Source organism: Sphaeramia orbicularis, chromosome 14 (genome assembly GCF_902148855.1).
Source record: "Sphaeramia orbicularis chromosome 14, fSphaOr1.1, whole genome shotgun sequence".
NCBI lineage: Eukaryota > Metazoa > Chordata > Actinopteri > Kurtiformes > Apogonidae > Sphaeramia > Sphaeramia orbicularis.
Genome location: NC_043970.1, coordinates 51,036,719 through 51,061,404, shown reverse-complemented (window position 1 = coordinate 51,061,404; position 24,686 = coordinate 51,036,719). Strand labels below are relative to the sequence as shown.

General features: G+C 37.3%; 1 protein-coding gene across 1 annotated transcript; it reads right to left on the bottom strand.

Moving 5' to 3' along the window:
• Positions 1-3,549: 3,549 nt before the first annotated feature.
• Positions 3,550-24,334, bottom strand: LOC115432430 (microtubule-associated protein 11-like). Its single transcript, XM_030153268.1, has 13 exons — positions 24,117-24,334; positions 21,624-21,958; positions 20,230-20,325; positions 19,990-20,119; positions 17,257-17,343; positions 16,957-17,077; positions 14,258-14,405; positions 12,264-12,346; positions 9,728-9,879; positions 8,548-8,684; positions 6,827-6,905; positions 5,971-6,085; positions 3,550-4,159 (listed from the first exon to the last, which is right to left on the bottom strand). Exons 1-13 carry the CDS (start codon positions 24,307-24,309, stop codon positions 4,003-4,005), a joined length of 1,833 nt encoding a protein of 610 aa, XP_030009128.1. The 5' UTR covers positions 24,310-24,334; the 3' UTR covers positions 3,550-4,002.
• Positions 24,335-24,686: the final 352 nt, after the last annotated feature.

Below are 24,686 nucleotides of genomic sequence, written 5' to 3'. Positions count from 1 at the left end.
ATATGTTTCAATCCGATTTATATATGTTTCTGATTTATACAGGGGTTGGACAAAATAATGGAATCACCTAACATTGTGGCATCATAGAAGGTGTTTCCATTATTTTGTCCAACCCCTGTATATGTTTCTGTCTGGTTTATGTATGTTTCTATCTGATTTATATATGTTTTTGTCTGGTTTATATGTTTCTATCTGATTTATATATGTTTCTGTCTGAAATTCATACCTCGCCTAGGGCGCAAAAATGGCTGGAAGCGGCCCTGTGTGTCAGTGTCCAAACAGTAAAGATGAGGCATTCAATGTCCTTACTGGTCATGTGTTCTCTATAGATCTCCAGTTTATTCCAGTTTTTTCTCCCTTATGTATAAATTGCTGTTGTTTTAAAGCCTGTTGGGATGTGTCACATACAGTGACTCTGGTCCCGGCTTCAAGCCTTCATCAGGAAGTCAAAAAGTTTTTTTGGTCTGGATATGACCGTGCCATGTTCATAAAGGCATGTTAATGTTTAAAGAGAGTGCTTTGGTGTTTTCTTCCAGTTTGGTGTCTAGTTGTTGTAGATGCTTGTTTTTATGTTTAGTTAATGATACATTTTGCTGGAAAAAGTCCTTTTTACTTCAGTTCTCTTAATTGATGCAATAACCTTTGAGTTTTTAACAAACATCTACATAGTCAGTAAACACTTGATTTTCCCAGAAAAATGCAAAGTGCAGAGGATTAATCACTTAGAAAATATTAAATGTAGTGAAACATTTACTTGGCAGTCACCTCAAAAAGAGGTTTATAGGTCTTCAAGTGTTAATGACACTGGAACCACTAAAAAAAAAAACACACACTTAAGGCATAGACCTTCTTCCCCTTGTTTTATGATTTATCTTAAAAAAGGATTACGGTAACTTGTCAACAAATATGTTTTCAGAGGATGACATAAAGCTGGCTTCTTACAAAATGAGCCTAAAACCGGTCAGCTGAGAAAAAACAGTTTTATTTTTTGTGGTAAATGTGCAAATGCAAGGAGAAAAAAAAACAAACAATCCAAGGATTAATGTGCCATGTATGAAAAACAAATATTCGAACAGCACCTCCTTTTATCTAATAATAAATGACATTCAGTTCAACAATTCATCGTATTTGTAACAACAAGCTGATACCATCACTTCATCTTTTTCAGATTCAGTCTTGTGTACATTACTTTGAATTCTAACGTGCTTTATTGTGTTTTTTTTTTTCTGAAGGCACGCCTAATAATACAGAGGTGGTACAGTGAAGTGACAAAAACTGTAAACTGATTTTAAAAACACTCAGCTGATGTAAACAGACAGTGACATGAAGGCTGCGATCAATAAAACATGAGCAGGTAACACTGGAATAAAAGGAGAATTCAGCAAAGATGAATATCCTCTTCCTGTGTGATTATTTCTTCAAATCACCTCAGTTAAAGACAAAACTCATCGTATCTTTAAAGGATCGAACCAGTGATTGGTCTATATTTAAGTTATCATCAAATCCTCTGTAAAGACAAAGAGCAGCAGTGAATTCATCCCAGACCTGAGTCATCTGATTGGTCTGTGATGTAAAGGACCACTGTCATCACAAAATGATAAAAACATAAAAATAGGACCAATGTCCTTATAGCTTACTGTCATGTTCTATCAAGAATCAATACCTAATTGAATTTGTTAGCTTGTCAGGTTCTGCCGCTATGTTAGAGTCTTGATGCAGGAGATCAATCTCCCAATAGAAGTGGGCGGTTCTCTCACTGAAGGAGAACGCAAGTAATTGAATCAAAGTCTATTTATGACTTCCTATCAATGCTCAATAGTAAGTATATTGATATATGTAACCATTTCCATGTTATAAACCATCAACATATGGACTATTACACTGGTCAACAACAAATTTATTGTTTCAGTTTTCTGAGCTGATTTAGGATCATTTTGGTGCTGAATCCAAAAATCACATTAATTTTGCTCAATCAGGTCAACTTTCTGAACTATGCTACATATTGGCTTTTTAACATTTTTGCTTACATTTATGGGCATTTTCACATCATATGATACAAAATTCTTTCATATTTCTTGCAATAAATGAGTTCTGAAGATTTTACTTTTGCCAATTTATGATTAATGTTTTTTTTAATATTACAGGTGAATGAAATGGCTTCGACTAGAAGATCTTGCAAAAATAAGCCTGACGTATTCTGCTACATCTGCGGTGAATACACCATTGTACCTAACAGGAATCAAGTCACAAGTTTCATAAAGTGTGCTTACCAATCTTATTTTGGTATTAATTATTATATTTTGTGAGAAGATCAAATTTTTCCAAATCAAATTAGCAAAAAAACCTGACCTGATTGAGAAAAACAGATGTCATTTTTGGATTTAGCGGTGGAAAATGGTCCTAATTCAGTTGAAAAAACCTAGACAACTTGCAAAAAACATTTTTTTGTAACCCAGTGTTATCAGTAAAGCCAAATTTTTAGTATTTCGAAAAATCGTTAAAAATTCCAAAATCAAAATTTCTCAAAACTGTGAACAACCTTTGTAGACATTGTCCCAAGAAGATACATATAAAATTTGAAATGAATCTGACCAAATAGTTTTGAAGACTGTTGAAATGTAGACTTTGGTGACCTTGACTTTGGCCCTTCAAGGTCACTCAGGTCAAAGGTCATGGACCCAAATGATCAAATGAAAGTCCATATATGACTTCTTATCAGTACTCAGTAGTAGCTATAATGATATCTGTAACCATTCCCATGTTATAAACCATCAAAATATGGACCATTCTAAGTAAAGACACTGTCAGTATTTTGAAAAATTTGTCAAAAATTTTAAATATCTGAAAACTGGGAACAAACTTTGTAGACATTGTTCCAAGGAAGCTACATAAAAAACTTGAAATGAATCTGACCACTAGTTTCGACAGAGAAAATTATTTGAGGAAATTGCGAATGAAGACGACGATGAAGATGCCACCGGACACCGCACCTTCACAACAGCTCGTGGTTAACCCGTCAGATATTTAAAATGAGCCTTGTCAAACTGAGTGACATCTTTACTGAGGAAACACAAAGGAACCCTGGTTTTTATTAAGTATTTTTGTAACCTCTATAGGTCTAAAACATGCAGCATTAATGAACATCCGATTTGGTGTTAATGGAGTTACTGCTGCTGAGCCTCTGACAAATCAGATACTTCCAGTGACACCTGAACAGAAGTGTAAAATTCAGGCCTGCATGGCTGACACTGATGGCTGTAGATTGTTCTGACAGGTTGTTGTAGTCAAAAACTAGGGAACAAAACAGGTTAAACTCATTAACCCTTAAGGACCTGGGCTAATTCTCCATGGAAACTACCAAAATCTACATTTAATCTTTCTTAAGTCATTTATCACAAATGATTATAATATTACCCTCTTTATTTGGCATTTTTCAGTGAAAGGTCAGGTATTTTCCTGTATTTAATTTACTGACCCCGCAGATGCTCATAAAAGCTCAGAGTAAAGGTTACTATATGAAAACAGAAAAAAAGAGAAAGCATTTTCTTAATTTTTTAGCAATAAGTTTGATTTTCCCAGTTTTTGCAGCAGGGTGTGCAAAGGCCTTAACACTGGCACATATATTTTTGGGTGAACTAGTCTTTTCAAAGTTGTCCAGATTGCAGGAACTATCTCTTTCTTGTACGTTTGGCGATTTATTTCAAGTATTTGTGTCAGGATTTTGTCAATATGAATTCACAGTGTTTGTCTGCATGAAGGGCATGTGACAGTAACTGAAGTATTGAACATCACTGGACTGATCCTTGAAATAACACAGAATTATAATAATACATAAATATTGAAAGTGTGGCCGGTACAGTGTGTCATAGTTTTTTTGTTTCATGTCTGATACGGCAGAAGTTTCTTATTTTTGCGCTAACAGACAATCAGCTTTTCAGAGTCCTTCTTTGCCTCCCTGTTTCCTCGTGTCTTTCCTTCCTTCCTTCCTTCCTTCCTTCCTTCCTAGCTGACAGGATCCACCACCAGAACTTTACACTCCCTCTTGGCGATCTTGTCCAGAGACAGCAGCGTTTTGTCCTGTGGTGGCAAATACAGAGGCCGGCCCACTGGGGAGCCCACTGGGGGGGTGATGGCCCGCCGCTCCATGGCACTGCCCGTCCTGGAAACACAAGCGTATGAATTATTTACATCATCCATCCATCCATTGTCTGCTGCTTATACAGCGACTGCTGTATTGGTCTGCGACTACATCATAATTTATTTATTTATTTAGATTTGGACATATTTCCAGTGCTGTCATGTCAGGAAACAGGACATGTTCACATCTAAGTCAGGGGTGTCAAACTCATTTTAGTTCAGGTTCCACATTCATCCCAAGATGATCTCAAAAGGGCCGGGTCAGTAAAACAATAAAATAATAACCAAGAAATACTGACAACACCAAACTTTTCCCTATATTTCAGTGCGAAAAAGGTGAAATTACATTATGAAAATGTTTACATCTATAAAATCGCCTTTAAAAATGTGAATAATATGAACAACCTGAAATTTCTTTAAATAGGTTCATGCCTCAGCTTCTTATTTACACATGTTCATTACAACTTAGAGATGACAGGGGATCTACAAATATACAAAACAATTAGTAACAGGCAGAATATTGTTTTAAATGCACTTACTTATCTTAAGACATTTCAGGTTGTTCATATTTGTTCAGGGTATTGACATTTTTTGTGACAGGATAATTTGTAAATGTAAACATTTTCTTTTTTAAACTTTTTTTCATACTTTTTTTAGACTCAAACAAAGAAAGAAATTAGGAGTTATCATTATTTATAGGTAGTTACAATAGTATTTTACTGGTCTGACCCACTTAAAATGACTTTAACATTATTGATTGTTGATATCTTCAGTGTAAATTTTTGCATTTCACGAATTCATGCTATGGCCCAGATTGGACCCTTTGGTTTTGGCCCACAGGCCGCATGTTTGACACCCCTGGTCTAAGTCAGTGGGATGGCAAAATCTGAAAGTGCACCTAATTGGAAAGGTCTAAATGTCATCTTAAACATACTCAAAGGGCAAAATTTTGTTTAAAATATTTTTTTATGAAAAATATTAAAAACTACTGCGTCACAGATGGACAAAAAATTTATGTCCATTTTTTGCAAGAATTACAAAGTTCTCAAAAGTGAAGTTCCTATGACATTTTCATCCTAAAATGTATTCAGTGTAAACCTTAAACCCTGTATTTTACAACCTAATAATTGGTTAAAGGGAAAAAATATTTGATCATACTTAAATAGCAAGAGTGTTGACAAATGTCAGCATCACGGATGGACAACAAAAGTAATATCAAATTAAACATTTTTTATTTCAGTTATCAATGCCATATAATTATTATTTTTTAAATAAAATTTACAACATACAAATAATATTAGCATTATATTCAAATCTATTTTGCATAGATATATGCATTTATTAATTTTAAACACTGTGTGTTTAGAATATGACATAAATAATATAATAGTCAAATATCAGTGTATTTGGAATAAATGTAGTTAATTTATGAGAGTTTATAAAATGAACCCAGGATGACGGCAGAAAACTTATTCACTTTCCAAACATTCACACTCATGAAACTCCTCAAAAAAAATTTCACAAATTTTTTCTCATTTCAAAATACATGTTCTTGAAAATGTAAGTAATTACCTACCCAAAAATATAAGTTTGTTGTAGATTATTGTAATAACATTTTTTTGGCCAGATGTTAACCTTCCCTTGACTTCACCCGTATATCTTAAATGATCTTAATTACCACATGTTACTATATTTACTGAGTCTGAGATTAGGAATGTCGTCTACATGTTACTTAACTGTTTAAGTGATGAACCTTTTAATCTGTGTTTAGAATAATGTGACTGCTTCATTATTCACTCTGGTAAATGTGTGGATTATATTTTTGGTGTTTACCTCATGATGTGTGAGCGAGACGGCTGCTGATGGGAGAAGGACTGGGATCGACCCAGACTGGCCTGGTGCCGGTCCAGCAGGTCTCGAACCGCCGGACTGGACGGGCTGTTTTTACCTGGAAGATGATGGAGGTGACGGACAAACACAGAGACATGGCATTAAATATCATGTCTTCATCCTGTCTGGGATTAAATACAAGCAGAGGCGGCTGGTGAAATTATTTTTTGGTGGGACGCAGTATGAGTCAGCTCTCAGATGCACTATAACCACATATCACTGCTAGGATACGCCAAAGCACATGCACCACCATTTTAAGATACTCATTTAAATTAAAGTAGAAGCTAGCCTATGGGTTAAATGACAATGTTGTTACTGCCAGGATTCAAACCCTGATCTCCTGCATGAAGGTCAATAGCGTTTCCTACTGAGCTACACTACCAACAAAAAGTTAAGGATATTGTAAAGATAAGGATATGTAACACACATCTTGTGCATGTCTGTTTATTTTAAATGTATATATTTTTAAAATTGCATGTTTATAACCTTGTGCTACCTTTTAGGGTGACAATTTAAAATCTGTCTAATGTCTACCAAAAATAGACATTAGGCATTTACAGCAATTGAATTAATGTACAATGTCCCTGTTAAATAAACCAATAAAATAAAATAAAAATAAATCATGTCTGGTGGACTTGATACTGTATGTAACAGACGCAGAGGCTCAAATCTGTCATGAAAGTGAAAACACTGTTTTCGTGTGGATAGGGGGCCTAACTGTCAAGAACATCCGCATTAGTGTAGGTGGGACATTCATCGACTGGACGCTAATGTTTCAAACAGAACCAGAATGTCTTACGTGACAGTGGGCGGGCGTCAGGCGGAGGGTTGGCAACTGAGGCCGTAAACTGGAGCTTCAGCTTCATGTGCTGACTGAGCTGAAGAAAGAAACGTAGCAAGAAAAGAGAGAGAAAAGTCAACTGTGAGGTACAAACTAAAGAAGTGGATATGTCCTGGATATCTTCTTGCTTCTGTTTCTACATATCATCACCTTCCTAAAACAAGTTATTTTTTGAAAAATGACTGTTTTGCATAAAAGGTACCTGTAGTGATTTTCATTGCTAGCTATTTCCAAAGCTCATGTATAATACTAGCGGTTCGGTCAGGTAACTTACGTCATAGCCTGTCGTCAAGTCTGGGTTCAGACACATTTTTCAAGGTCAAATTCAAGCACTTTTAAATTTTTTTTAAATTTTCAAATTTTTCCAGCACAGCAACTTATCAATATGATAAAACGCATACACTGCAAACAAAAAGTTAAGGATATTTAATTTTTTTAAATCTTTTTTTTTTTGTCATTTTTGCCATTTGTAAATAAAACTACAGTATGTCTGGTCATTAAAAAAATGTGTTTCAATTCAATTCACACACAAAAAAGTAAACAACGCTGTGCAAGAATCCCAACTGAAAAAAATAGCCCAAAAATTAAAAATATCCTTAACTTTTTGTTTGAAGTGTATCTACATGAATACATATACTCATGATTATGTTTTTCACTTTTATCTCAATAATGTACATTGTATTATGCTGTAAACATCTAAAAATGTTTCATAATAGCAAAAAGTTTAGAAATTAAAATAGAACACAAAGTTTTATCCAAAAAAAGGGAAGCACTTGGTGTTCTTCAGACACACTTGCAGCAAGACAAAGATTAAGATAAAAATGTACCTGGAGTGGACCTGAGAACACCCCATAATTTTCTTTTTTGACTTAAAATTTAATTTTTCTAAATGTATCACCTCTCTGTAAGTACCTTTGGCTTGAGTTAGTATTAAAAATAAATAAATCACATCACAGAATTATAATCAATGTTCACTTCTGGCCAGCAATGGCTGCTCCCATAGGTCCTACCCCCACCCGTAATTTGCATAATATAAAGGTCAAGTATTGAGCATTTATGGCATTTTTTTTTTAACTGAATTTGTGCCTCTCTTGCTTATAAGTAATACACAAAGCATAATTAATGTTGTAAGCATGACCAGTACAGGTACATCTTAACCTCCTGAGACCCAGGAAATGTCAGCAAAGTACAAGCTTTTTCTTGTTTTTTATTAAATCAGAGCCTATATTGGAAACATCATGATGCAACAGTTTTTTCAGATGCAGTTTTTAACATTTTTATGGAATGTCTTTTGTGGTGGACAGTTTTCTTTTCTTTTTTTTTGTATAAAGTTGTGAAACTCTTGTCCACACATGTGGACAGAAAACCCACGGCTGGATCTTAGGAGGTTAAATCCTCTCCACATCATTCTGGCCACCTCTGGTAAAATCACCTACATTCTCAGTTGAACAGATCATTCAGTTCTACCCTGTCAGATAATTGTAGATTGCCAGTGAGTGACTTTGTCTGGTTGCGTTTTTTCTGTGCTTCCTGAAAAATCTGAAGAAATGATTTAGGAAATTAATTTAAGAAGGTGACAATACAAGAACTGTGCAGCTCTTCAAATTTTTCACAGTGTTTGCTTTTGTTTGAATCTGTATTTCCTTAAGTCTTTGGGTGTGTCAGTGTCGGTCCAGTACCTCGTAGAGTCCTGGTCGGAGGATCTGAAAGGCCACGCTGAACGACAGAGTGCTTCCTTTCCGACAGTGGCCGAGGTTACTGAGAGGAGTGTGACAGACGACGGCAGCCAGCGCCGTGTCCTCGCCCTGACCACGACCTGAACCATCGATAACGACAACACAGAGATGGGTTCACTAAGACATAAAGACCACCTGCCCAGAGACCTGATCCATTAAGTTCCATAAAGTAAATTCAGCTAGTTTCCAAGGTGACTGTAAATTATTCCTTCAGATGCAAAGATCTGAAATTGTTCTACAAAAGTTCATAATACGTTATACTGTACTTTTTTTTTTTACTGTATTTGAGTCACTGTGTTGAATTGTGGGGAAACACATAAAAAAACAATTATACAAACAATATATAAAATGCAGAAAAAGGCCATTAAACTGATAAATACCGCAGAACACAGAGACGATACAAATACATTTTCCAAAGATTTGATTCAGACTTGATTCAATTTAAAACAGCACAACAGATATTTAAACATGACATAATTTACTTCCAAATAAAATACAGAAATTGTTCTCATAGAGAGAAGGAGGAAACTGAATTTATGAATGCATTGTGTCAGAACAACTGCAAAAAGGATGGGGTTAAATTATGGCACAGTCGAACAGATGAAGTCAAGCAAAGTAAAAACATAAGTCAGTTAGAGGAATATATATAAAATAAAATTTAAATAAATATAAGGATGAGGAGAAGCAGTTTAATCCAGGATAGTAATGGCAGTATTTAAAGAAAGAGTTACAGCTGTATGGTTTTATTTTCACAAAATCATTAGAGTTGTGTGTAATCTATCTATCTATCTGTCTGTCCGTCCGTCCGTCCGTCCGTCCATCTATCTATCTATCTATCTATCTATCTATCTATCTATCTATCTATCTATCTATCTATCTATCTATCTATCTATCTATCTATATTACACTTAAACTAAGTAACAACTGAGTAAAATGACATTAAATACTAAACTCCAACTGGCTAATTCCACATAATAAAAATCAAATTAAACCAACTTATGCACTTGAACAAAACAAAACAAAAACAAACTCAAGACTTATAAATATTTTAATTTATTGATATGTCTAATAAACATTTCATTGAGTAAACCACAGAAGAAGATTCACTGTCAGAAACACCCACCTTCTGGGGTCCAGACGAGTCGAACAGCGAGGAAATCCTGCAGGTTGTTGAGCAGAACGTATTTGACCTTGAAGTGCTCCTTCACTTTGACGGTGCTCGGACAGCTGGCGGTCATGACAAACCTTGGCTGGTCCAGACGGATGCTGGGTAATCTGGAGGCAGAGGACAGAGGCAGGGATTGATTTTCGTTTCCTTTATAGCACTGAGGTGCAGTAGCAAAGCCAGTCTGAACACCCAGTCAATGTGGAGAAAATCAAAGCTACCTGAAGGACTGTCCCCAGAACAGAGGGCTGTTTTTGATAACATCCAGGTTTTTTTTTTTTTTATCACAGATCTGGTGATAGTAATTTTCAAGGAATTAGGATTAACCCCTTAAAGGGCTATTCATGCTTGCTTTATGTACGTAAATAGGTACGCTCATTTCAAACAGTGTCAAGCGTCCCTGCCTTCATAGATACAGTCGGCAACAACGGGAACATGCACAAACATCAGACCCGGTTAGAGCTGAGGGGGAAAACAAACCGATCTCTGCCATTAGCCATTATCCAAAGAGTTGCTGTCTGCCCCTTTGCACCCCAAATAAACAAAAGAAATCACCAATGAAAGTTTTACATTTTGCCAAATACAGGGTTCTCGCTAGCGTCATTGAACATCGGGGCACCCCAGGGACAGCGTCGGGGGCCCCACTGAGATTTGACCCGCGACACTGTCTTTCAACCAGCGTAGCGGTGTTTTTTTTTGTGTGTGTGTGTGAGATCGTCCAGCGTAAGGATAATGAGATTTGAATTTGAAAAAATATGTTCCTTTGTCTTGGCACAAAGCGCTGCAGACAGGAAATGAGAACAATATAATCAACACCCCTTTGTATGCCTTGGTATTGTCTGACGCCCGCCCGGCAACATCACTTGCCTTACGCTCATTGGCTGACAATGAGACTTCAATCAATTTATCTTATTTAAACGGACCGATCACCCGTGGAAAATTATGTCTAAAATTTAGCCTGTGCGTGCGTATAGTGTGAGTGCCGCTCCGATTATCCCTAATCTCTGAGTATCAATTTGTGTCAAGTTCCCGTATGAAGTAATTCCCATCAATAATTACCATTCACAAATTGAAAAAAAAAACAGTTTTTGCTTTTAATCATTGTTGTAAGAAAGACAAAAACGCGCACATACATGGTGCCCCTACGCTGTGAAAAAATCCTAGTGAGAACCCTGAAATAATAAAATGGAACCACAAAGGAGAACAAAATGGCTTCAAGCTATCAGAAGAGAGGACGAGTTTGACAGATTATGGAACCCAACAACAAAACGTGTGCATCTGCAGTCAGCACTTCATTTCAGGTCAGTTTAATGGAATGTGAGCCATTTCCAAACAATAGTAGACTATGTCAGAGGTATCAGGAATATTAGATTAATTGTTTAAACGTCAGTGAATTTTGTATTACATTTGCAATTTGTGGAGATTAAAGTACACATGCAGTACCTAAGTAGAAGTATAGATACTTATGTACAAAAGTCTTGTAAAAGTAGAAGTGCTGATTAAAGTTCTTTACTGAGTACGGTGTATGTAGAGGAAAAAAAAAAGTGCTGGCTTTGAAAAGTACTCCAAGCATAAAATCATATACAGGGGTTGGACAAAATAATGGAAACACCTTCACCTCAAGATAATAATGCCCCAATCCATACAGCTAGAATTGTTAAAGAATGGCATGAGGAACATTCTAATGAAGTTGAGCATCTCGTATGGCCGGCACAGTCCCCAGACCTCAACATTATTGAGCATTTATGGTCAGTTTTAGAGATTCAAGTAAGACGTCGATTTCCACCGCCATCGTCTCTAAAAGAATCGGAGGGTATTCTAACTGAAGAATGGCTTAAAATTCCTTTGGAAACAATTCACAAGTTGTATGAATCAATACCTCGGAGAATTGAGGCTGTAATTGCCACAAAAGGCGGACCTACACCATATTAAATTATATTTTGTTGATTTGTTAAGGTGTTTCCATTATTTTGTCCAACCCCTGTATAGCCCTCTGAGGAACATTTCTATTGCCTGTTTCTGTGGAAAGCTAAAAGAATCTCACTTCATATTTGACCAACAACAACATTAATTAACATTAATTCATCTATTTAATGTCAGGTACTGAAATTATGTTAGGTTTAATTGATCCCATCTATAGCAAAAGTGATAAATAATAATAATAATAATAATAATAATAATAATAATAATAATAATAATAATAATAATAATAATGGATTGGATTTATATAGTGCTTTTTTAGACACCCAAAGTGCTTTACTTTATTAACCCATTATTCATTCGATAAAGTCCCTTACCAGGTGACTCCATTAAAGGTGTGGGAGACTTTCATCAACAATTTTTCATCAAATCCGTAAAACCCCAGTCGTAGTCTAATTATCACAAATTCGTGATACTTAGGCTGTATTGCATGTATTTCAATATGAAGGAAGAAAATGAGGCAACGTACAACCTCTGCAGTTTGGGAGTTTGTAATGAGTCTGAAGTGTTGCACCTGTAGTGGGTGTAAATGCAGTTGGTGAAAGGCATCTTGGGAGTTGACCACTGCAGCACAGCAACCAGGGGAACCTCCAAACCCTGGAAACATTTTAAAGTTCATGACTCTGAAGGTAAATACAAAGATACACAAACCTGATTTTAACAGATTTCAACCCTTTAGATGCCAGAGTTTAAAACATAAATACAAATTCAATTTTGAAATCAAGATTTTTAAAAGCTGTAGCTGTGGTTAGAGGTAAATTCATAGTGTAAATGAGAAAAATATTGGGTATCACCCAAAGTTTATGATGGGAGTAAATGTACTCATCTAATTTGCATATTATAACACAGGGTGGTGGCCATGTTGGCTTGTGTAACTTTTGAACATATTTACTTTAGGGCTGGGCAGTATGGAAAAAAATCATATCACAATCATTTTTTTCATATTAGACAATATCGTTATGTGTCACGATATAAATCAAATCACTCTTTTTGTCAAGCTTAAATTTTCTGTAATATGTTAGTTGTGAAGACATCAGAAGGTTATTTCTGATTTAAATATTTAAATATGATCTATTTTCTGTCAGAGGTTGAACATGACAGATGTGCTGAAGAACTTTATATAACTGTTTCAGAGAAGTAAAACAGGTACATATATTTAAAAGTTAACTAAAAGTCTGACCAGCTGGTAAAAGCTTTCAAGTTTTAAAAGAGAACACAAACAAAACAGTCCATCTTCACCAAACTATGCAGGGGGTATATATGTGGGGGTGCCTTCTGTAACTGCCATAACTGGTATAAACTGAAATTAAACTTAACATGCTTTGAACGTCCAACTCCCAGCCTCTATGCTGCACCCTACTTTTCAGTGATCCGGTCGCCCAAGTTCTCGGTCAAATTTTCTTCTGAGGGAACACTCATGATCTCCGGCTGCGGCCCAAATATTAGTGTGTGTGCTGCGGTTGCTCTTATGCCTGTGCTGTGTGCGTCAACCTAACTTGACGTGGCTCTACACTGGAAAAAATCTAAATCTTACCAAGTGTGTTTTTCTCATTTCTAGTCAAAATATCTCATCACAGTTAAAATAAGACACACTCACCTAAAGAGGAACATTTCAGTGAGATATAAGAACTTATTTTTAGACAATAGATCTTGAAAATCTTATTTCAAGAAATCTTACCAAGATATTTTTCACATGTTCCATTGGCAGATTTTTTTCTTTAATTTAAGAAAAAAAAGTCAAGTAAAAAAGTTTTTTTTTCCTTAATTCAAGCAAAAAAGTCAAGTCAAAAGATCAGATTTCTTGGAAAAAGATTTTCAAGATCTATTGTCTAAAAATAAGTTCTTATATCTCACTTACAAATTACTCTTTAGGTGATTCTGTCTTATTTTAACTGTATGGAGATATTTTGACTTGAAAGGAGAAAAATACACTTGGTTAGATTTGTATTTTTTCCAGTGTAGCGTGATTGGTTCGGTGCGGTGCTGCTTAATTATGATTGGCTGCTCTTACATCTGTCAAAACATGAACGAATGAATTCTATCGAAATTGTATTGAGCATATCTCATTATTCTATCAAGGAAAAGTTATATGGTAATATATAATGTTATCATTTTATTGCCCAGTTTTCTTTGTATTTTTGTTTTTTTGGTCATCTTATCCTTAAAATAAATGAACTTAAACATTAGTAGAAAGTAAAATGTAGTAAGTTTTAGAATTTTTTTTTTATCCAAGCAGCAGAGTAGACAAATCAGTCCTTATCTATCCAAACTAAAAACTAAATAAACTTTACATACTCCCTAAACCAGCTCAGGACCACACCTTCAAACTGGATTTTATTCTTCACTTTGAATAGAAACATGCTCTTAAATGGTGTTAGTCCGCCATCTATTGGTGGGAGGTGGTAACAACATTTCACAACTCTATCTGGAACTATGGTCTGTTTCAGTCAGTTATGCTGCTTGGCTTTGGTGCTTAAAAGGTTAACAAAAAGTAAACCAGTAACACACCTCATTGGAGTCGTCCTGCGGCATGTCGTTAAGGTGCAGCTGGAAGAGGAAGTCATGCTCCTCCAAAGCGCTAAGCATGCTGGGAAGATGGCAAGCCAGACTGTCCACCCGGCAGAATGACGCCATGCCAACTTCACCTGACTGATGGCTGTAAAACATCAGCAGTAGTTAAAAAACAACAAAAAAATAACAACACAGCCTAAAAGAGTTCAAGTCCACATGGATACTGACCAATAGGTAAAGAAAACGGAAACGGAACTGACAAATATACAGGATTTCAAGAGGTAACAGAACAGAAAAGAACGTGAATGAACAAAACAGTCTAACATGGATATTTTTTGTAAGTCCACCCTTCCCAAACTTAGGGTCTGGATCCAAAATATGACGGGAAGTTCTTTTTAATGGAGCCCCAATTAAAATGCATCACAATAATATAATAGGAGAATGAATTTTCCAAATTAACATAAAAGATCGGATAAATGTCGATTTCACTGTAGCCATGTGAATTAAAGTCGTAAGATTCAGACAATAATAGGACCAATGTCCCTGTACCTCACTGGCATGTTCTATTAAGAATCAATATCAAGTTGAATTTGTGAGGTTGTCAGATTCTGTTCTATGTTAGAGTCCTGTGGTCTGGATGCAGGAGGTCAATCAATGAATGTTGAGTCAAAATCTGTATCAGCTAAAACCTGCCACCTATAGGAGGAGAGAGGCAGTGACCTTCCTCTAGTCTGACTCCAGCTGATGAGCTGAATTGAAGACACCTGCTGCAGACTGGGAGGAAGAGGACACAGCTTCAGTCTGGCTGCAGTCTGCAGACACTGGAGGAGAAACAACTAACTGTTCAGCTTTGGACAAACCATGAAAGGCTACTGGTAGGAATGGACTGCAGTATTTTGTTTAATGACATCATGTTAATGAGGAATGTGTGTTTGACAGGTCTGCACTTTAAAAAGGTGAATCAATGTTAACCAGTGGCGGCAGCTCGTCTTTCAGAGAGGGGAAGCTCATTGTCGGCTTACATAAAAAAAATGTCACGTTATTTAAACATGAATTCGGCCCTCCGTTCCTTTTTAAGAAAATGGTCAGTGACCTTATCGTACCAAGTAAACAAGAAAACGTTGAAATTATGTTAAATTGAAACAAGGAAGTACAATGAGGGTGTTTTATTTACAGTGCAAGAAATGAACAAGTCATTTCATAGTGGTTTCTCTCTTGATTTCAAAACAGAATGTGTGGCGGTATTAAACTGAACTCTGTCAAGTGAAGGAGTAGATCTGAAAATAGCTGTTAATCAAACAGGATTCAGCCTTTTGAGTGATCATCCAATCAGCATGTGGAAGCCCAGCGTCCAGCCCAGCTGAGCTCCACCCACAACACCATTCACCCCAGAGACGCTGAGCGTCTGGGGGCGGGACAACATGGTGGCATTTATTCAATTACCGTCCAGTTTTGAGTGAATGAAAAAAACTGTTCCACTCAGTCCCATTGAAGCGCATGCACGCTGAGTGTCTACGGACAAATGCACTGAGCAGAGATCGAATGAGAAAACGGACACGGGAATGGAGGAGAAGTGAACAACATCGAGTCTGTTGATTTGTGATAAAGCTGATTCTGAACAAACTCATCTGTGAGATGAACGTGTTCTAACACATTTGTAGTCAATAAAATGTCAACACAACTGAACAGATTTAACCATTTAATTTTCATAATTTTAGGGGAAGCCGGGCTTCCACTGCAGTCTATGAGAAATCGCCACTGATGTTAACATATTTTAAATAATAGAGTACTTTAAAAACTTTAAGTTAAAATGTTTGAATAAAACGTACTTGAAAATGTTAAGTTAAAATGAGACTATGTGAATAATATATTACTTCAAAAAGTTAAGTTAAAGGTAAATATTTGATTAATGAAAGACTTTGGAATGTCTAAAAACAATTTAAAAGCATGTGACATTGTTTTGTGTAAAAATGATTTGATGGTCTGTGATGTTTATATTTTTCTGTTTTGTTTAACGGTTTTCAACCTATTATTCCTCTGAATAAAAAGTAAAAGGAAGAAGAGTTGAGCTATTTCATCTTTTATGGTTTGCCAGGCCATTTTCAAGTTTGGGCAGGAGCTGAACAACATAAAATCTGTGTATAACTTGACAATCAATAGAAGTGGGTGGTACTTTCACTGGAGGACAACTCAACTAATTAAATCAAAGTCCATATATGACTTCCTAGCAGTGATCAGTAGTAACTATATTGATATCTAGAACCATTTCCATGTAATAAGTCATCCAAATATGGAATATTTGAAGTGAAGGCAAATTTGTAATATTTCAAAAATTCAGAAAACTGATTTTTTTCAAAACTGTGAACAAACTTTGTAGCCATTGGCCCAAGGAAACTACAGAAGAAGAGTGTTTAAATGTAGGCATTGGTGATCTTGAGTTTGACTCTTCACGGTCACTCAAGGTCAAAGGTCAGAGACCCAAATGAAAGTCCATACACGATTTCCTATCAGTGCTCAACAGTAACTATATTGATATCTGCAACCATTTCTGTTATAAGCATCAAAATATGGACCATTATGACAAATATCTCCTTGGAATATGTCATTATAGGGGCTACCACGACAAACTGTAACATACCAAGGTGATCTCAAACATGTTACATGCTGATAAACATTTCATGTGTTTGTGAACGTACCACACATTGTCCACCAGCAGCACAGAGCCGTCAGGCATCATGGGAAGGTAGGAGGCGTTGAGGTTGGGTAAAATTCGAACATCCCGAATACTGACCTCTTCCTGGGAGGACTCATTCAACACTAACAGGACAGAGACACGGAACACGTTTGAAAGGTCATGCGTTGATTAAAGCTGCTTTAACCATGAATTGCTGAGCGGCTGTTTTTTCTTGACATCAGTGTCTCCTCGTTCCTCTGCTCCATAACGTGTCCACATAACTGCTCTGTTGTGGTGAAGCAGGTTTAAAGCCATGTCCCACCTTTCAGGACGGCCAGGTGTCTTCCAGAGACGGTCATCTGTTTACAGCGGACAGTTGGCGGCGGCAGGACGGTCAGCGTGGTGCTCACTGTGGACGAGAGGAGGTTTGTTACACACACACACACACACACACACACACACACACACACACACACACACACACACACACACACACACCAAATATACATATTAAAACACTCTAGTAAACACAATTAGACAAGTAATATGTACAATATGTAATAGACAAATCCTACTATATAATGCACGTTCTGTGTCTGATCGATCGATGTTCCATCACAGGAGGGCGTTTGTATAGGTCTTCCTCAGCCTTCACAGGCCCGATCGCCGCCAAACTCGCCAAATGAATAGAAACATTACCTGACTATCTACTAGGCACAATTTTATGTCCATAATCAAATGTTGTGAGGTATGCTGGGAGATTTTAGCTTCTCTCTACTTTGAATTCCTCATCCCTGCCGCCATACTCCATTTTCGGAAGTGCTTATGCTGCCGTTCATGAAATTTCTACCGCTAGCAGACGATGCTACAATGTGAAGGTTGCAGTTCACTACCGCTGGATGAATTTAATCATACTTGACAGGCCAAACAAATGCACACTCTTCCCTTCAGGCCTCACATGTTGGCTCAAATTATTACCTGCACAATGCATGATTCAATGGTAGTTTACAAATGGATAGTGGTGACAGACAAGTTCTACTTATCACGCTATCGTACAATGGCACCACGGGTACAGTGCCACTAGTATTATCAATACGATAATTAAAAGAAATGTAGACAAATAAGTGTGCAAAAACATCGTCATAAAGAAGCACTGACTTCACTGTGGACTGAATGTGTGCTGTTTCTATGTTTAGTGTGTTTTCTGTGTTGCGTGTATTTTTGTATTTTGTTTGTATGTGATGTGTATTTAGTGTGTATCCTGGGCCTTGAAGGTGTTAAGGTTGTACCTGACAGTGTGTTTAGAATAGTATATGTGTATTTTAGAAGTATTTTTAGTATGTTTTGTGAGTTGTCCATTTATCTAATATAGTGGAACATTGCAGTATGAATCTAATTTATTCCATGACCGAGCTCGTTTTGCAATTTACTCATTTTACGAATCAGTTTGCCCCACTGAAATTAAACAAAACATAATTAATTCGCTTTTGTGTATTTTATATGTATTTCTTGTGTGGTTTGTGTATTTTTCACATATTAGTTGTGTACCCTGGGCCTTGATGGTGTTCAGATAATGTCGGAAGTTGTATGTTTTCCATTTTATACGCATTTTTGGTGTGATTTTTAGCTTACTGGCCGACAGGCCGAAAGCTATTGACGTCATGCGGCGTCTGGCGTCGTCGTCTGTTGTCCGTTACGAAAATTTCAATCGTCTTCTTCTCTGAAACTACAATTCTGATTGACTTCAAACTTGGTATACAGCTTCTTCATGATGATGTCAACAAAAGTTAGTGAAATTATTTGGTCCGGATCTGATAATGGATTTGGTGCCACTTTGAAAAATGTCCCCATTATAAGAGATAGGAAGTGGATTGATGCAATAACTCAGTAAATCTAAATGATCTCCAGTGTAAATTTCTCCAGTCCAGCCCTGATGGGGAGATGACCAAAACATAATGTCCACATGCTGATCAGGATCTTCTTCTGGATCCGGGAACTTATGGAAAATTTAACATGGGCTCTTATGGGGAAAAAATTTCAATTGTCTTTTTCTCCCAAACTCCAGTTCTGATTGACTTCAAACTTGGTATACAGCTTCTGTATGATGATGTCAACACAAAGTATTGAAATTATTTCGATCTGGATCTGATTCTGGATTCGGTGCGACTTTGACAAATTTTCCCCATTATAAGAGATAGGAAGTGGATTGATCCAATAAATCAGTATCAATGATATCAAGTTGGAATTTTAATTTTTTACAGATCTGATTGGAATATGACCAAATCATGGGCTATTTCTGTAATAGAATAAATACACAGACCTGGATGATAATAAATGGCATCTGGATACATTTCCCAAAGCTTTTAATTTGGCCGGTAAGCTACAGGGCCATTGGTCCTATTTTTATATTTTTCATGTGTTATCTGTGTACCCTGGGCTTTGAGTGTGTTCAGATCAAGTCTGACATTTTATGTTTCATGTATATTCTATGTATTTCTGGTGTAGTTTGTGTATTTTTAATGTACTAAATGTGTACCCTGGGCCTTGGAGATGTAAAGATTGTGTCTGACATTGTGCATTTTATGTTTTCTATGCATTTTTTGTGCGGTTTGTATATTTTTCATGTATTATCTGTGTACCCTGGGCCTTGAATGTGTTGAGGTTGTGTCTGATGTTGTATATTTTGTGTATTTTCTATACATTTTTTTGTGTGGTTTGTATATTTTTCATGTATTATCTATGCACACTGGGCCTTGGAGGTGTTCAGGTCATATCTAAAGTTGTGTTTTGTCTATTTTCTATGCAGTTTTTGTGTGGTTTGTGTATTTTTCATGTACTAAGTGTGTACCCTGGGCCTTGAAGGTGTTCATTTCATCTCTGATGGTGTGTATTTTGTGTTTTCTATGTATTTTTGGTGTAGTTTGTGTATTTTTAATGTACTAGATGTGTACCCTGGGCCTTGAATGTGTTGAGGTCATGTCTGATGTTGTGTATTTTGTGTGTTTTCTCTGTATTTTTGTGTGCTTTGTATATTTTTCGTGTATTATCTGTGTACCCTGGGCTTTGAAGGTGTTGAGGTCGTGTCTGAATGTGTGCGTCGGTTCTCGTTGTTGCAGGACACTCAGATATCCGAGTTCTTGAACCTCCGCTTTCTCTGCTTCCCTCTTCCACACGGTGACCATCACCTAAACACAAACACACATGAAAAACAGCAACACAGACACACATGGAAGATGTTTTTTGTCGAAAATGTCATGCTTTTATAGAGTCAGGAAAAGAAACTGCTCCTGCTCACCTTGACTTTCAAAGTGCTTACGGGGAGTTTGTCCAGAGATACGGTGAGAGGGAAGATGACCTCATCTGTTAAAACCACCGGCTCATCCAGAGGAGACTGACAAACACAATCAAAATTCACACAAACAGGACGCTCACTATCATGAAATAATGCTTAAAATGATCATTCAAATATTCCAAGAGGAACACCCTCAGGCACAGGTGTCAAACATGCAGCCCGGGGGCCAAATCCGGCCCGCCAAAGGGTTCAATCTGGCCCCTGGGATGAATTTATGAAATGCAAAAATTACACAATCAAGGATGTTAAAATTATTTTAGGTCATTTCAATCTAAAGTGGACCAGTAAAATACTATCATAATAACCTTTAAATAATGAAAACTGTAAATTTGTCTCTTTGTTTTAGTGTACAAAAAGTAAAATTACACAAATGTTTACATTTACAGACTAGCCTTTTACAAAAAATGTGAATATCCAAAATGTCTTAAAAGTAGGTGAAATTTTAATAACATTCTCCCTGTTATTAAATGTTTTGTGTATTTGTAGATCCACTGTGATCTCTAAGTTGTGATCCACATGTATAAATGATAAACTCTGTGGAAATAATCATTGTCAGCTCAAATGATCAATGTGGGCTTAAAATAAACCACTCTGAACTCTAAGTCCAACATAAAAGTGAGTCCAGTGCCACCAACTAAGCTGAAATCATCTGAAATCATCAAGATCTGCACCACACTCAACTGAAATCCTTTTTTTCTTACTCTCAATACCAATAACACAGAGTATGGTCTTGCAAACTCGGCGAGTACGGTCTTGGTGAGAAGAGTCTCAGAGAACGTACTTCCTAAGAATGCAAGTCTATCTGTAATTGGAACGGCTGAGTGCTTGTGAACTTTCCTCCCTGTCTCTGCTGTATTAACTCCATCTGCTCCATTACATATTAACCTCAAATCACAACAATGTCACTCATTTTGATTTCAATACATTTGTAGTAGTATTTACATTTCATTTATTCACTCATTCATTTTCTGAACCTGCTTTTTCCTCACTAGGGTCACAGGGGTCACTGGAGCCTATCCCAGTTCCTTATGGGCGAAGGCGGGGTACACCCTGGACATGTCACCAGTTCATCGCAGGGCTGATGTATAGAGACAAAAAAATCACTCTCACATTCACACCTGTGGGCCATTTAGATTAACCGATTATTATTATTTTTTATTTTTTTATTTTAGCAGAACCAATAGGGCAGTGTTTTTTAACTTTGGGATTGGGACCCCACGTGGGGTCACCTGGAATGCAAATGGGGTCAGGTCTCCCTTGCAAAAGAGATTTCTAACCTCAATGGGACTTCCTGGTTAAATAAAGGCTAAATAAATAAACAAAAACACCATGGGTACCTGAACAGGCGCCCTGCGGAACTCCTTGGTCCCCGTTCCAGAGGAGTTGTGAATGAGCAGCGGTTTGCAGTCCCTGAAGCTCCTGCAGCGGGAGTCGACCCGGCTGCCCAGCGCTGCGATGGCCGCCTCTGCTGCTGCGATGTAGTCCTCTTCGCCATCCTCGTTGGCCTCGTCCCCGCTGCTCTGGTAGTCATGGTGATGCTGGTGGTTGCCCCTGTGACGGCTACTGTCACCGGGACTCACGCTGGCCACGGCACAAAGCGAACCGGCCAGTTCCCTCCAGGCCCGGCTACTGGCCGACTCCGTCCCGAAGCCAGCAACACCATCACTGACCCCTGCAGGAGAGCAACAGGATGGACCAACACGTGAACAGGATGGAATATTTGGTGTTTTACAAGAGACGTGGTCTGATACTCTTTATTTACATTCACTTAATTTTTTATTTTGCATTTTTTTCTAAATATATAAATAGTTTTTAGTTGTTTGTCTCTATACGTCAGCCCTGCGATGAACTGGCGACTTGTCCAGGGTGTACCCCGCCTTCACCCATAGGTAGCTGGGATAGGCTCCAGCACCCCTCGCAACCCTAGTGAGGATGAAGCAGGTTCAGAAGATAAACGAATGAATGAATGAATGAATATAAACAGTTTGTCTCCAATACACCCAGACAAATGGACTCTATGCACAGCCCCACTACTTCCTGAACTTCAGGTGGGTCCTTTATTTCCTGTCTTTCATTATTGGACACACTGATTAATCCAGGTGTGCTTAATTAATCGGTAGTTGCAACAAGAAGCAGCAGACAGACACACCTGGATTAATCAGTGCCTTCAATAATGAAAGACAGGAAATAAAGGACCCACCTGAAGTTCAGGAAGTAGTGGGGCTGTGAACAGAGCCCATTCCTTGTCAATGAAAATTTATTTGGCAATAAAGTTTGTTCTAATTCTGACTGATATTCTCTGTTTTTTTAGCTAAGGTTTGATAGTTTCTATTGCGTTTCAGCCTCTGATTTGATCCAGTGTTCTGTAAATTTTGCTTTTATTTGTTGGTTTGGTCTTAAATCCTCTGTTTTTTTGGGGGGTTTTTTGCCGGGGTTTTCTGTTATTTTTGGTTTCATGTTCTCTGTTGTCTCATTATGTCCAGGTTCAGTTTGATATTCACTGGCTTTTAGTCCCACTTTGGTGCAGTGTTCTCTACATTTTGCTTCTGGTTTGGTCTTCTATCCTCTGTTGCTTTACCCGGGTTTGGTGTCATATTCTGTCTTTTTTTCCCAGTTTTGTATCTGTGTTTTAGCCCCGACTTGATCTTGATTTTGCTTCTATTTTGGTCTTACATTCTTTGTGGTTTTGCTTTCGGTCCATGTTTCCTTTGTGTTTTAGCCCTGCCCGGTGAAGGATTTTCTGTTTTTTAGCCCTAGTTTGGTGCAGTTTTCTTTGGTATTTTATCCCCTGATTTGGTCCAGTGTTGTGTTATTTTTGGCTTTTATTTGGTTTCCTATTCTCTGTTGTTTTACCCAGGTTTAGTCTGATGTTGTGTTTGATCCTGGAGGATTCTGTTGGGTGTCTGTAAATTGGCTTACGAGTCTAGTTTAGACCAGTTCTATAGTATATGTAAAGTGTCATCAGTAGGGATGTAACGATTACTGGTATAACAATAAACCGCAGTAAAATTACAGAAAATTATAATTTTCATGGAGTTACAAAAATATCCTCTCAGCTACACCATGAATTTTATTCTTGAAGCAAAGAAACATGTATTTAAAACCCAATATCATAAAGTGATATGAAAACAGTGAAATGAAACCATGTTTAATGCAGCTAATCTGATTTTTTCCTCACATTTTAACATATTCTAATACTAGTTATTACTCACTTTGTGGAGATAATATGCAAAAAATAAATATTAACAATTGATTTCCACTCAAGAACCAATCAAGAACAGCAAAGTTACAATAATGGTATGAATTGCAGTTTATGAGATGATGCATAAGCGTCCACTGTGTTGGCTGATATGGAACTAAAACAACAAAACCCATGAATATACAAGAGAACAGCTGGAGAGTAACTGTCCACTGGAGTGACCACTGCGCATGAAAGGGTTAAACACGTTTCTTTACTTCAAAAATTAAATGCATGGGCATTTTTGTAACTCCATGGAAAAAAAAAACAACTTGATCACACTGTTTTTTTTTTGTTTTTTTGTTTGTTTTTTTTGCCTTTGGAGGAATAAAAACACTCAAGAGAAAAATCTTAACTCAGGTTCTCATGATTAGTGCATGAAAGGGTTAACTAAATGGAAATACTGAGGAATACTATGAGGATACTGAGTACACTGGTGGGTTTGCATGCTCCTGACACTCAGGTCTGGGTTCATCTGTGCAAAAACAGACTAAAGGCCGTTCAACACACACAACAGAGCTGTTTTTGGTCGGGGCTGCATCCTCTCGCTTTCAGCCGGATGGGAGCATCCTTCCGGTTGTGTCCGTCTTACCGGGGCCCTGCTCGGTCGGGGTCGCTCCGGCGTCCCTGCAGCGCAGCACCAGCAGGAAGCGGACGGTCTCCCCCAGGTACAGGTGACTGCGGCGGGGCAGGGTCCGGTACCGGGCCGGGTCCGACAGGTCCGTGATGGGAACCGCTGGGAAATACATGAAATACTCGCACTGCGACTCCATCATCTGCACCATGGCGACGACTGGAGGAGGAGGAAGAGCACCAGCCTCCAAACACGACGAACAATGAAACGCACTTCCGGAAGACACTTTCACAATAAAAGCACCGGTGTTGAACGTAAATAATAAACATATCAATAACAAAAGCTCTGTGGAAGTGAATCTGTCTCATCAGGCTTTGAATTATAAAAGACACTGGATTTCTAGCACTAATTTTTTTTTTGCACTGAGATTAAGTGTCTGATTTTTTTTTCAATTGAAATTAAGTATATGAATGTTTGTTTTTTTTGGCATTGAAATTAAGTATCTGATTTTTATTTTTTTTTTTTGCACTGAAATTATCTGAATTTTTTTGCACTGAAATTATCTGAATTTTTTTTTTTTTTTTGCAC